Below are 15,443 nucleotides of genomic sequence, written 5' to 3' on the forward strand. Positions count from 1 at the left end.
GGGTTTTTTACTGCACACAATCGAAAAGTTTTTCAATTTTTACAAATATAATATTGTGCTATAAAGATTTAAAACAGCTCCAGATATTAGTTCGGTCGCAGTTTTCTGTCTTCTTTCTTCAGATTTTCTCAAATAAGTTGAATCGGATAGAATCATCTACTACAAGTGTAATGACCTGATAATCAAGAAGGTTTGGTTCCATATGTAACATTCTATATTGATTGGTTGTGTTTAAACTATACGTAAGAAATTAATTATTACTCTAAATGTACTAAGAAAATAAATATTTTACATTAAGTAGTGTAGTCCTGAGTCAACAGTTCGAGCATCCCCCTTGTAGTTTTTTGTTCTAAAGCTAGAAATTTTTGATGGAGGTTGAGGTCGTTAGACCTAGTTAATAATAGTCTAATCATATAGGCGGAGATCTGGAAATGAATTCAATATAGCGGCGTACAATGCAAGTATCTTGCCAGCCCCACTAAGCTATTATGTTAAAATAGTATCGACTACTCATTTCTCTGCCCCAACACACAATATTCGATCTAAGGAAAAACCTTCTATAGTTTGCTTTAAAAAAGTGTATTGACCTTATTATCTGTTAGATTGGAGAATCCGCATCAAATCGTAATTCCCCCCTCAAAGTGCCGAGGTTAATATGTGGCGAGAACTGTGTTAAGCTGGTGGCGATCTTAATAGTTACGATCCGCAAATATAATCAGAGATAACTTGTCAGAGTGTATGAATGGATGAATGAATAATAGTTCCAACCAACCCCTCTAGCTTTTCAAATACAATCAATGTCTTTCTCCACTGCTGCGTTGCACCGGTGCGAAGACCAGCGGAAAGTGATAAATATTAGTGATTGTTTTCCAGCGTCCTTCAGTAGCACCTCGGCTTGCAACCAACCACAGCTTTTATTCTACCATTAGACGTGTAACGCGAGAGGAGAAGAAACATGCTCGCCGTTTTGCTCACATTAATCACGGTTGTGGTCCTCACTTACTACTATTATTTTCGGCGATCGCGTAAGCGATTCTACGAGCTGGCAGCAAAACTTCCAGGACCCTTCGATTTACCTTTGATCGGTAGCATCCACGTTGGCTTCCGAAGGGGTCCAACGGAAATATTTGACTATTTGCTTCAGTACTTGCATACTGTGCCGACACCGATGCGAGCATGGCTCGGACCGTTTCTGTTCATCTTCATAGATCAACCGGAGCATCTGGCCGTGGTGATGAACTCCCAGGACTGCCTGAAACGGTCGTACGTGTATCAGTTCTTCCGAAACGAGAAGGGACTTTTCAACGCACCGCCGGAACTGTGGAGAAAGCTAAGGAAGCAGCTCACCCCTTCGTTTGCGGTTACCAGCTTGAGAAGTTTTGTGCCCACCTTCAACAAAAAAGCTGATTTGCTAGTGAAAAATATGGAGTGTTTGGTTGGGCAGGATTCGTTCGACATGTTTAATAAGGTCGGTGAATATGCCCTCGGAACGAGTGCGATAAATTCACTAGGGTTGGATTTGGACAACGACACCAGTGATTTCAAGAAACGCTATCTGGAGAATGCAGAGAAGTGAGTAAGCGATTAGTTTTGAATCATTTAATTGCGGCCCAGTTTGCTAGGAAACTAATCCTGAAAATTGCGGCACTGCTTTCGAATATATCCGAATTATCCCGGTGAGAAGTTTTAAGAGATGTATTTCATGAGCTTTTGGATCGTTAGAACTAGTTATATGCAATTCTAAATGCCGACCTAGTGCTACGGTAGTACTGATACTGAGAAATAATCCTGCTGTTACTTCCAATACCGGTTACGCCGTTACGCATATTATAATCTGATCGGCAGAACAAAAATGTTGAATACGCTCTAGATTGTTGTTATACATCTAGCAGACCTAGCAGTATAATTAAGTGGGTAATTTAAAAGCAGAATGGAGTGGTACCGGTTCGAATTTAAATATTTTTATGGGGTATACCGGAGGAAGTGAAAATGATAACTAGGAGCAGATTGTCGTATTAAGTAAAACCAGATAAAAAACTAAAAATCAGCACAAAGCAAAAAAAAATTCGGAGTGAATCTCACCGGAAACTTGATTATAAAACTCAACTAAATATTATGTTAAATTGATTTGAATCAGCCAAAGCTTATAATACCCATCCGATCTAAATTCGACTTCGATCTTCCACCCCCTACACGTAGCTATAGATTTTCGTGAAAGGTGATATAAGGTTTCCATAATTAATATATAAATAAGTTCCTGAATAATCCAGTGTGTATGGTTGAAATGCATCTTTCCTGGTTTCACTTCCCCCGCTATACTGCCTACAACATCACAACATATTAAATTTTGCATACATGACAATTAACGAAACGCATTGTACGTTGCAACGAGCTTTATTACAGTTTATTTTTTAATTGCTTAGGCAGAAAATTGCCGTGTAGAGGAGCCCGAGGCAAGTTGGCGGTAATTTCAAATCTCATTTTTTTATCTTTTTCATTAAGGTACATATCGTGCCAAATAGAGCATGTTGCATAAAACGCCAAACTGTTGACTGTATCTGAGAAATTTATCAAAGTGTTTGATAAATTATCTTCAGTATTGAAGTTAAAAAAGTCCCGAGATAGGTGGGCATTATGCACGGAACAAGTTAGCTGTCCGCCAGGAAATGTGCATTCAAATAAATATAAAGTTGCCTCATGTTGGGTACCTTCTCAATAAAACTATTTATCAATCGCTATTATGTTTCAAGCTCAAAATGCCGGCATTACGACTTTAACGTGCAATCCAAATTCAATGCCAAATATCTTCAGAATTGTTCAGGCGAAAGCCCGAAATAAACTCCCCTGGATTAACTATAGGGGAACCCGGGGCTATTCGGACCTACTAAAGCAAATCGCCCTTTTAGGTGGATAGATGCGTAAAAAATTACAGGTCAAAAGTCCTAATTGTTAGTTTGAAACCTCAGCTACATTTTGGTGCCCTAAAAAGTTCATTTGCACCACTCAATGGCAGCGCAAGGCGACGATTTGCAAACCTCTACTTTTTTCAGCCTTTTACAATGTAGGGGTAATTCGGACCTCCCTACGGGGAAATTCAGACCGTCATTTTTCTTTAATTTTTTTACGATGAAATTATGTTTACCTATGAAGTAGTTACAAGAGACACTCCTTAAGAAGCAAAAAAAAATTACTTTACGAAAACTTAATCTGGTATGTCACAGCTGTCGATTGGCAGCCCATGTATTTTCTTTGCTGTGGCGTGTGCAATGGTGTGCGCAGCCGCAAGCCGCTGAACGGTGGTTGCCAGAATAGGGGGTCCGAATAGCCCCGTATGCTCATATCGCACAAAAGTGGTGAGCGTCTCGAAAATATCTCTGTTTTCACCCAAACAAAAATCATTTTATAAAATAGGAGCCTCAAGCTTTCCAAAACACTTACCTTTTATTTTTTCACTTTTATTTGTTGCTTTAATCACGGTTTTTCCATTATAATGATTTTTGTTTTGAGAATGGCAAAACAACGAAACACACTGTATTTTTTTTCTACAAAGAACAAAGAATCAACTTCAGCTCTCCAAATTAATGTTTCAGACTAGTGGTTCCTCGAATATGTACGATATTTAGAAAGTCTTGCTATTTTCTGAGAAATCGAGGGGGTCCGAATTACCCCCACTGTCTTAATAGCCCCGGGTTCCCCTAATTAGAAAGAGATGGTTATCTTGCTTTGGTGTAAAATTCAGAAATAAAAACAGTCAATGAATATTTTTCACTGTAACATTGAAAAATGCAGCATGATTAACGAACACCATGCGCTAATTTATTTCATCGTATCAATACCATCGATCATTTTTGGAACAAGGCGATCTCTTTGTCAACTTTTCGGTGCAGATGGGAGACTGACCTTTTGTACGACGAAATGAAAATATTTTCATCATTCTTTTTGGTGTGGCTTTCGCTTAGTGGCAGGGTTGCCACATTCACTTATTTTCTTGAAGCTTTTGCAAAAACCTCCGGGTTTGTATATTATTAATATGAAGAATATTTGTTTATATTATAATTCACTGCTAAAGATACAGAATTAACAAACGCGAACTTAATACAAGATAATAAAAAAAATAATTGAATTATTTTTCCATTATGTATTCGTCACAATAATGACGGTTTGCTGATAACTATGTCTTGCGATACGGGACGAGAATCTTATGAGACGATTCGAACCTTGTCGGCAACTCTCTTCTGTTTCGTACACACAGATTATTAATTTGAAGAATATTTGCAAAAATTATGAAGCTGAAGGTACAAAATTAACAAGCGCAGAATTAATACAAATTAATGAATGGAATTTTCTAATTCAATTTCTTTTCCATTATGTATTCGTCCTAATAAGGAAAGTTTGCTAATAACTTAGTCTTTTGATACGGGACGAGAATCCTATGAACAATTTGAACCTTTCCTGCACAACTCATACGCACGACATAAACCAGCCATTCGCCATATCCATCTCGCTTCTGTTCCGCCATCGTCGTCTGGAACGAGCAAAATCCTTCCAGTTCGCACAGACAAACGCTATCCTTCCTTGGCTCGTGTCAAATGAAAGATATAACAGCTATCCTACCAGCAGCAGTAGCGATAATCTAACTCGTTCTGCCAACATGCGTGCTTTCATGACAGTGAAGGATTTCGGTCAGAAACATTTGTCAAAATTTTATGTGTTTCCCTTTTTTTGTAGATTTACGGATTTTTAATACTGTGCCAATAAAATACTCAGATAAATTTACTGAAAATTTTCTGGATACATTGGTGTTCGAATCATTAAAATCCATCAACAATTAACAAAACATAGGCGAAAATTTTGTCCGTTTTCTTACATTTTGTCAATCTTTTGCCTTGCTCATATAAAGAAAGGCTATGCAATCACTGTAAAAATCGACTTTTTAACCGAGGCCCGGAGGGTCGAGTGTCATACACCATTCGATTCAGTTCGTCGAGATCGGCAAATGTCTGTGTGTGTATGTATGTGTGTGTATGTGTGTGTGTATGAGTGTGTCATTTAAACTCACACAATTTTCTCAGAGATGGCTGAACCGATTTTCGCAAACTTAGTTTCATCTGATAGGTATAACGCTCCCATAAGCTGTTATTGAATTTTTAGTTGATCCGACTTCCGGTTCCGGAGTTACGATTTGAAGAGTGCGGTCACACAGCAAATTCCCATATAAACTGGTATCACCATGATGTTCAAATGATGTAAAACATATTAAAATTGATGTAACATTACTCTAGTTTGCGGGTCTGGATCACTAATGATCAATCAAAGCAGCTTTGACCACATTGGCCACCTATGACGATTCATGATGCCCCCGGGGAACTCGCCAAGTTCCTAAGCTAATATCACACCCATTTCCCAACGAATTCTCTACCGATTTTTACAAAATTGGTTTCACATGAAAGATACAGTAATACCATTGACTGCTGCTGAATTTCATTCGGTTCTGACTCTTGCTTCCGGAGTTACAGGGGTGTTAGTAAGGATACACTGGAATTTCCCATATAAACGGTACAGTCGTAATACCTCAGAGGCTAAAAACTATTGAAATGGTCACCAAATTACTTCTAATCGCAGATCTAGGTCACTGATTGCCAATCAAACATTCTTTGAATATATTGTCGACTATCGACGATTCCGGAAGTCCGGAATTCCGGGCATATTCCACAATTAAAGCCACATCGGTTCTTCGGTGACTGAACCGATTTTCTCAAACCAAGTCTCAAATAAAAGGCAAAATAAGCAGTTAAGTATTGCGTCGCCGGCCCTGGAGCTTTGTTCATTGCTAGGGATTTAGCCACTGCGAGTAGTTCTTCATTCGTCAGCGGAGGCACCGTTTCGGCCGTGCCCGCACTGTCTCGTAGTGCAGGTGGCCAGGGGCTTGTGGCTCGAAACGGGAACAGTACTTCGATAATCGTCGCCAACCGGTCCGGAGACCATTCTGGGGGTGAAGAGCCCCCTTTGATCTTGGCCATCACGATCCTGTAGGCGTCACCCCACGGATTCGCGTTGACACTCTCACACCGGTTGTCGAAACACGCTCTCTTGCTGCTTTTAATGGCCTTGTTAAGGGCCAATTTCGCAGCTCGAAACACTTCACGGCGGTTCTCTCTTGCATCCTCGGTGCGAGCTCTTTGCATCATACGTCTAGCTGATCGTAGAGCTGCAATCTCGGCACTCCACCAGTATACCGGGCATCTGCCGTTTCTTGGCAGGGTTTTTCTCGGCATAGTGGCGTCGCACGCGCGTGGTAGAACAGCTACCAGCGCATCCCCGATTAGACTGTCGGTGTTGGCCTCCAGTCCCAGAGCCGCGGTGAAAGCTTCGCTGTCGAAGTGATTGGACTTCCACCCGCGTACCTGACAGGGATCTCCCGCCCTCGGATGCTGCACACCATAGTTGATCCTAAAGCGGATTGCTAAATGATCGCTATGGGTGTAGCCTTCGTCTACCCTCCATTCCATGCCTGGAACCAGACTCGGGCTGGCAAATGTTACGTCAATCCACGCCTCCACCCCGTTTCTACGGAATGTACTAGCGGAGCCATTATTAGCTAGCACAGTATCGAGTTTCGCAAGCGCCTCCATTAGCGCTTGGCCCCTGCTATTTGTACAGCGGCTGCTCCACTCCGCTGCCCAAGCGTTAAAGTCTCCCGCTATGACTACCGGTTTCCGGCCCACTAGGTCTGACGAGAGCCTGTCGATGATCTGGTTGAACTATTCTATGAGCCACCTTGGTGGAGCATAGCAGCTGCAATAGAACACACCATTGATCTTCGCAATCGCAACACCCTCGGCGGAGGAGTGTATTACCTCTTGAACCGGGAACCGTCCCGTTGTACAGATTGCCACCATTCCAGACCCGTCCGACACCCAATTGCCGTTGCCAGCAGGGATGTTGTACGGGTCTGATAGGAGGGCGACATCTGTCCTCGACTCCGAGACCGACAATGGTTAAGATTTAACTGTGTAACGTTCACGGCTTCTTCTTATTTGCCTCACCGAAGGGACACGAAGGTCTGCCCATAGCATGATTACGGGCTTGCTTCTTAGCGGTGCAGATAAGGCACGTGTGCGCCTTAGTGCAACCCCGCTCCTTATGCCCCTCCTCGCCGCAGCGACGACATAGTTTGCTCCTGTCTATGTTCTTCCACTCGTAGGCTTTGTGGCCGGACTCAAGGCACCGATAGCACCTATCCACTGAAGGTGGCTGGGGTATGCTAATAGGGCATACCGACCAGCCGATCTTCAGTTTACCTTTCTCGGTTACCTTTTTGGCATCCGCTTTCACAGCAGATGATGTGAATTTACCACTAACGACAATTGCATTCTATTAGGATTTTGTCATACTGTGCTAACCGGGAACGGATGATTCACGTGCATCGGTCAATTGAGCGTGCTTTTATTGTCCAATCTGACCTTCCCAACCAACGAAACCTAGGAAGGAAAAAAACTCATGCGAGTCAATAAATTACTCACTATTTTATCATATACGCCTGTTCAGAACATAACAATTATACACTATTACTAAAAACTACAAATATTACTACACTAAAACTAATTGCCTTCTACTTTTACATTTCTTTAATGGTGGATCGTTAGTTTGGGCTGGTGCGAAGCATGAAAATACACAAAACAAAAAAATACCCTCTCGGTCTGCGCGATGCATCACTATCGAGCAAAATGCAATAACCATCTTAAAGCAATTGTTTGACAGAGGTTCTTTGAAACTGATGCATGAAATATGCTTGATGATGTTTGCTATACCGTCAAACCCATCAAACTAGGGAGGGATTTCAAAAGCATTGTATCCTACCTTACATTGCACAGTGGTCCAGAATGCGAATTTAGCAGGAATTTTAACTTTTTGCTAAATTTAAATGACTTAGCCTTACAACATGTTTGGCAAAGTAGTTGTACTTTGCAAAGCTCTTCTTTTTATTTAAACCGATGCTAGGGTGGTTCTAAATTTAGCAATATTTAAAATAGAACTTTTTAACGGTTTGAGATAGAGCTTTACTGTCTTCGATGAAGTTGTAGAGCAACACATTTTTGACAAATTTGCTGACGACATGCAAGCTCTAGCTTTTATATTTTCCATTGCACGAGAAATTCAAATGTAAGCTTTAGAGTTTTCCTTAAAAAACGGTTTTATTTCTATAACTTTTGAAATTTTTATTTTACGCTAAAGTACCCTTTGGACAACTTGAAGATTTTTTTAGGGCGCATAATTTGCTTTAAATCACCAACTACTTAACTTTTTTCGTTTTAAAATTTTAAGAATTTTTATATAAAAAATATAACTTTTTAAATTAGAATTATCTTCGATTCGGGCACTGAACATTAAATACTGCTGCTTTCATGTGAAATAGCCTGCTTTGTAGTATAAATCACCAAAAAATGGCAAATACGATATTTTTTTATATCTTGCAATATTTACTCAAAAAATAGCTTATTTTTAGTAAAAAGTATATATAACTTTCTAACGAGCGAAGCTAGAAGTTCAATATATTAAGACAAATTGTTCTCCTTCAAAATATCTGAAAATATTTCTAAAGTGATCTTAATGAAAAATCAAAACTGCAAAAGTTATACAAAGATAACCATTTTTTATGAAACACCCTAAATTTTTTTGGTGAATTTCTTGTAAAATGAAAAGTACACGACATAGTTTCAGTGTCTTCGACAAACTCCATAACCGCATTAATAATGCAATAAAGCTCTATATTAGCATCAATAATGCATAACTGCACAGCCGACATATAGCATTATAGCTTGCTCTATATGCATATATAAAGCTGATATAACGCGTACATGCTTCAAGGATCTTTAAAGCATGTAAGCTTTACAAATGCATTTAATGCCATTATAGAGCAAATAAAAAGCTGATATAATGCTATTGTAATGCTGTGGGCTTATTTGTTATGCAACTCTTCTTGAAGATTATATTCGGCATATTTCATTTCAATCGAACATATGCAATATAGTCCAGGAAGCATACGCAGCGCACTTACCGTGAAGGACGAGGCAAGGTACCTCAGTTCGAGACTTACTAAAGGTAATTTTCGTAAACATTCATATCATGTGAGAACGAAAACCCATTAAAGATATTCATTACAATGCATTAGAACAGAGTCAATTCGTCGGTTTTAAACAGAATATTTTATTTTAATTTTTTTCCTTTTTGCTCATCATACCGACAAAAAACATAAGAAATGGTTTTAAAACCATGGCGGACAATGACAACCAGCTGAAGCTTTTGAATAGCATTAGTAGTGCCAATATAAGGCTTTCAAATTTGACAATTGTACGCTTTTGCTATATAATAGCATTAGTACTGCAGAAACGATCTGTCAATCTCTGCACAGTAATAGCACTATATTTCGCCTTTTCTGGCATAATATCAGCATTATATAAGTATTTAGGGCTTCACGGCTTTTTAGGACAGCTTTATATGTGGATCTAAAGCAGATATTAGGCTACGTTATAATGCTTATTGGTTACTTGGGTCTATCCCGAACCATTAAAAAGTTAATTTTCTGATTTAAAAAATATTAGAGTCTAATGCCCACTATTTAAACTACATTTTTTATATTGTTCACCGTGAAAGTAATTTAAACATATTACAAAGCCAATTGATGAAAAACCAAATTTTTGATATAACTTTTTCGGTTTTCATTTTTTTCCAACCTATCCTTCAGATGTTTTTCAGAGTTTTTGAAAACGAACATTTTCTTCTAATACATCGAAACTCTAGCTTTTATCGTTCAGAAGATATAAGCACTTAATATTTCAAAAATAGATTTTTTTTAAATCAATTTTATGAAATTTAAAAAAATATCGTATTCGCCATTTTTTGCTCAATTATAACTCTAATCATGACCTTATTTATAGTTCAACAAGAACAATCTTTTATTTGCCCCAAATGAGTGATATTGTTATTCCAAACAACCCCATTTTTGGCGAAAAAGTGCTCATAACTTTTCAACGGAAATACCTAGATATATGGTGCCATGAAACAAATTATTCGCCTTGAAACAATCTTAAAGTTGTCTGATGACTACTTCAGTTTTAAATGAATACAGCCGAAGTTATTGGAATAAAACTGTATTTCGAAGAAACACCCTAAGCTCCGACTTTAAATTTGTTGTAAAATAAAAAGTATGACAGATAGAGCTTACCTATCTTCAGCAAACTTTTCCAAAATTTGTCGTTCTACAACTTCGCCGAAGGTCGTTTGGCTCTAGCTAGAATGATTAAAAAGTTAATTTTTTGATCTTGGTAAAATTAGAACCACCCTGTTGTTTTAACGAAAAGAGGGGGCTCATAAATTACGAAAACTTCTCCAAAGACTTAATAAGGCTAAGCTTTAGTTTTAGTAAAATCTCAAAATTCCTTCTAAATTTGCATTCTGGACCACTGTGCATTGTTGGCTACAGAGTCATCTCGCCAATACCGGGCGTAACGTACAGCTCCATCTTTGTCGATCTTGGTCGGCTTCCTTCCAGTTCCCCCGCACATTCAGGGATCTCACGTCCTTTTCCACTGCGTATACGTGGAACGCCTCCCACGAAGTTAGCGTCCACCTCCTGGCTTCCTACTAAAAATTGTTTTTGCAATTCTTTCTTCCGACATTCGTACCACATAACCAGTTCATTGCAGTCTGCCGTATTTTATCTGTTTAACAATATCCGCAGTTTGATTAATTAATTCGTTTATTAATTTTCAAAGCTGCACGAAGTCATTTTCACAACAAGAAATCATATTATGTGTTTTAGATTACAAATGGTGAGGTAATTACAAATAGTGAATCCACTACCATATTTACAAAACAATACCTATCCTATATACGATTGCACAAGTAGTGTACAACAAATAGACGTGTACGCATTCGGATTTGAGTCACTGTACTTTTTATTACGTACTTTATTAAACAAATGATTTACAGGATCTCAATTCATCTCTTTATTGCGTCGAGAAAATTTTTCGAAATATGTATATTTTTTCATGCTCTACAGTGGGGTAGCCCCTTAACTGTCGTACTAAAGATGAAAGTTTTACTGAAATCTCTTTCTACTTTACACAGAATGTTCACACTTATGTGGTCCCGTATTTACAAGGCTTGGCTACAGCCTGAGTTCATCTACAAACTAACATCCAGCTACCGTGAAGAGATGGAGCGCCTTGATATGTTCCGAGGACTTTCCAAAAAGGTTAGTCGCTGGCCCCATCATCTCTTCTTACCTAAAATTCCCTATCCATCATTCAGGTGCTATCAATGCGCAAGGAAGCTAGACAGAAGGACCTGAAATCAGTGCGTCCCGAGCGAGACGAGAACAACGCCCGCCGTCCTCAACTTTTCATCGATAAACTGGAGCAAATTGCCAACGAAACGGGTATTCTGGACGAGGAAGGTGTGATCCAGAACTTGGACACCTTCATATTCGCCAGCAACGATACGACGTCGTCCGCGGTGGCTACAACTGTACTTATGCTAGCAATGCATCCAGACGTGCAGGAACGTCTCTATCGGGAAATTATGAATGTTGTTCCGGGTTCCTACATCGATTATGATGATGTGTCCAAACTCGACTATCTGGAAATGGTGATAAAGGAGGCGATGCGCCTGGTCCCAGCCGGAGCAGCAATTGGGCGCGTGTGCGAGAAGGAAATTCAGGTCGGCGAGTATATCATTCCAGCTAATGCTCAAATAGTGTTTCCAATATTCAAACTACATCGAGACAAGCGCATCTGGGGTGAGCGATCCGAAGAATTTGATCCAGAAAATTTCTCGCCGGAGAATTGCGCAAAGCGACACCCATACGCATATCAGAGTTTCAGTGGAGGAATCAGAAATTGTATAGGCATCAAGTATGCTTACATAACCATGAAAATCGTCCTCGCCAAACTTATAAAGAGCTACACGTTTTCCACTGACCTCACACTAGCGGATCTAAAGTTTCACCTTTCGATTGTGATGCGAATAGCAAACGGGTACATGGTGAAGTTGGAACGACGAGAATCGAAAGCGTCTCACACTTAGCTGCGTGAAATCGCATTTATGGCGTAAAAGTTAATTAATATTTTAATCTCCTCGCGTCAACTATGCGAATTCGGGTAACTCAGGTCTTTTGTTATTTTAATTAGCCGTAAGTGCTAAAAGCAGTTAGACATAATAATAGTCGGTAGGTTGATTATATTGTTATATAACCGTAAGTTTGTCAATTAGCACGCCGGGCAATGATTGTCGGGAAGATATTGTACGTTCTAATGATAACGACGCTGTACCGTAACAAATGAATACATACAATTGTAAAATATTCAAACCAGCAATAAACTTAATTAGGACTGGTAGCACATCATTCTAATTCCAGTACCGAATAAATCATCTGCATTTTGATTTCTTTTGTTTGGTTCAGGTGTCACGAGTTACGAAATACATTGCAAAACAACATTTTTTTGGGCGCTTCCGGAGATTTACTGTAACTCGCTCAATTTTCAATATGTTGCAACGAAAATTTCTGAAAATAACGTTCGAATGTTCTATTATTATATGGAAATTGATTGAATAAACTAACCCCCGGGGAGGGCGTAGCGTAGTTGGTAAATCGATTGCCTTGTACGCAGCGCACCTGGGTTCGAGTCCCGGTTAGAAATTTTTCATAAGAGGTTTTTCTAACCCGAAGAGGCGAATGACCTTAAGGTTAAAACCTCTATAATCGAAATAAAAAAAACTAATCCCCCTCTTTTTAGAGTTTGGACCTTTATTTACGACGAATGCGAAAAAACATAAGAGCACAGTATCCCTGAGTATTTTGAATTCCAAAACAAATTCTCATTACATATTCAAAGCTGCAATCGCGTTACTCAATAAAGTGCAAACAAGTAACTAACAGGCACATGCTGTACCCTACATTCGGCATTCAATTTCGCACGGATTGCAATTGAGCTGATATTGTATAATATGTTTTCTGTATTATGTTATGATTGATTACAAACCTGATGGGTGTTGAATGTTGAGCATGCAAGGAAAATGCACTTTGTTGCGCAACTATAAAATCTCAGTCTATATCAGGTAGGTGATTTAAGTTGAAATCTTTATTGACGCGTTGCGTGTGTTTCCGCACAATAATTTCACAACTTCCTTTTCTAGAAAGATAGATTACTGAATGCAAATTCTATTCAATCAGATAGATTCTACAGAATTGTAATGCTGCTAGCAAATGTTGTTGTTGAATGTTGAAATATGTTGTAATCAGTAGATATAAATAATCGATCACTTTCAAGAGTCGAACATGTTAGGGAAAATAATTGGAGTAGCTGAATTCATTTGCGCATGGCGCGCGGATTTTTTTTTTTAAATCCTTTCGATAGTTACTGAAGTCCATGCTAACTTGTTACTGACGATACTATACGTAGCTGTTAGTTCACCAAAAAACGGTATCGTACTATGTTAATTTCATACATCTAAAAGTAGATACTTCGAACACCCTAACCACAAGGACCACCCTTATATAACTAATATAAAAAAATTACCAAAAAATAACTCAGAAAAATTACAGAAGACAGCATGTATCAAAAGCTAACAGTTTGGACGCCAACCGTTTTGTCTTCCTAAATAAGGATTTTGGACCATAGTGCTCTTAAATATCAAAGCTTTCATTAAATAAACTTCCGGCACTAGCGCTAGAACATTGAGTGCACTACGACCAGAAACACTAGCGAAATCGTCTGTGAGCACCAGTTTTTTTGGGTTCATAAATTTATACGAAATGCTAAATTCTTCCAATCATACGGTCCTACACTCTCCCTCAACTTCGGTGTGACCATTCCGACACACGTTCGGGATGGGACATTTGACGCAATTTCGAAAAGCAAGATGGTGGCTTCAGGTGAGAACCATCATCAACGTGGGTATCAATTGAAAGGGGATGATTGGAAGACAGATATTTGTTTTGACACCATTTTGAATTCCAATATGACGGTTACTGGTTACTACAAAACAGTGAAATTCATCATCAAAGTGGGATCCATTGTAAAGCGGGTGGTAAGCAGAATACAGAAATTGATGATTGATGTCATTTTTAAATCCAAAATGGCGGCCGCGGTGCACCCTCTAATCACACGATCCGCGTGTGACGAGGGGCCCGCGGTTGTAGGTGGCAAGTGTACTGGTCGGCCATGTACTGGTTGGCTGCTGACTGGATTTGCTGTAAATGCTGTCGAAGCGGTCGGCGTCCTTAATGAAGCTGTTCATGGTCTCCTCCGTGACCGGGTCGTTAGAGAGGACATATCGGATAGAAAGCTGGAGATCAAGTCTTATCCACAGGTCCTGCTATTCGATACAGTTGATGAGTATATGCTCTACAGTTTTTCGGGTTCCACATGTGGGTCAGGTGGAAGGGGGACGTCAGACACCGTGTATGCACTTGAGGTTTATCCATGCTTGGCCACCGGGCTTCACGTGATCTTCTTCCGCGCAAAAGACAAAATGTGTTTGAATTTATTGAAGATCTCTTGAGTTCTGACGGAACGATATTCGGACGTGACAGAAATATCGAAAATACTTCGCCGGTTCTACTCTACCCAACTACCTCCTCTTTGACAAGGTTCGTCTATCTGTTCGCCTTTTTTGCCGCGGGTCATGAACTGCACAAATTGCAAAACTGCGGAAATGCGGTAGGAATCATGTGGATAATTCCTGTGGAAGGAATGGCGAAAAGTGTCTCCAGTGTGGGGAAACTCACATGATCTCCCGACGCTTACAAGCAGCGCGAGGAGAAACCTAACCGATCCCTTCAGGGACGTTCTAAGCGGTTTTCTGCAGAAATGTAAAGATAGCTACGCCATCGGAACCTTCTAACATCTATACTGACTTGTCTGCTGACGACGGCGGCGACTGTGATGAACCCCAGGAGGGCACATCTCATGCTGTACCGTAGAAACAATAGAAAAAGGAGGAACAATTCCTCTCCTAAGCTTCGTTGTATAGGCCAGAAGGTATCTCTTCTAGGTCCTACAAAAATAACTGCTTGAGGAAGTCCTGCTGCAAAACCGAAACAACTAGCACCTGGTCTCAGAAACCTAAGTTCAGAAAAGGAGTTCCCAGCACTTCCTGGAACATCAAAAACCCAAAGTGCTCCCATATCTCAGCCAGAGAAATAAACCAGCGGTGACTTAAAAAAATTCTCTGACATTGTGGACCATATTTTTAGAGCCTTTAATATTTTAGACCCTCTTAAAAGCATCCTGATATGCTTTCTCCCCATAGTAAAAACATACTTTATGCAGTTGACTGCAAAATGGCCTCTTCTTACAGATATTAGCATCACTGTTTGCTATATTCCGGTCGTCAGTAGAGCTGATAGTTTTTTTTTTTTTGATTTTTTAGTGTTTTAC

General features: G+C 39.6%; 2 protein-coding genes across 4 annotated transcripts in view; one reads left to right on the forward strand and one right to left on the reverse strand.

Moving 5' to 3' along the window:
• Positions 1-15,443, reverse strand: part of LOC131684518 (plancitoxin-1) — a 54,544-nt gene that overhangs the window by 8,152 nt on the left and 30,949 nt on the right. The window lies entirely within an intron of this gene.
• On the forward strand, positions 896-12,427 carry LOC131684514 (cytochrome P450 4C1-like). The gene is made up of 3 exons (XM_058967466.1): positions 896-1,572; positions 11,131-11,257; positions 11,314-12,427. Exons 1-3 carry the CDS (start codon positions 956-958, stop codon positions 12,085-12,087), a joined length of 1,518 nt encoding a protein of 505 aa, XP_058823449.1. The 5' UTR covers positions 896-955; the 3' UTR covers positions 12,088-12,427.

The sequence above is a fragment of the Topomyia yanbarensis genome, chromosome 2, assembly GCF_030247195.1.
Source record: "Topomyia yanbarensis strain Yona2022 chromosome 2, ASM3024719v1, whole genome shotgun sequence".
NCBI lineage: Eukaryota > Metazoa > Arthropoda > Insecta > Diptera > Culicidae > Topomyia > Topomyia yanbarensis.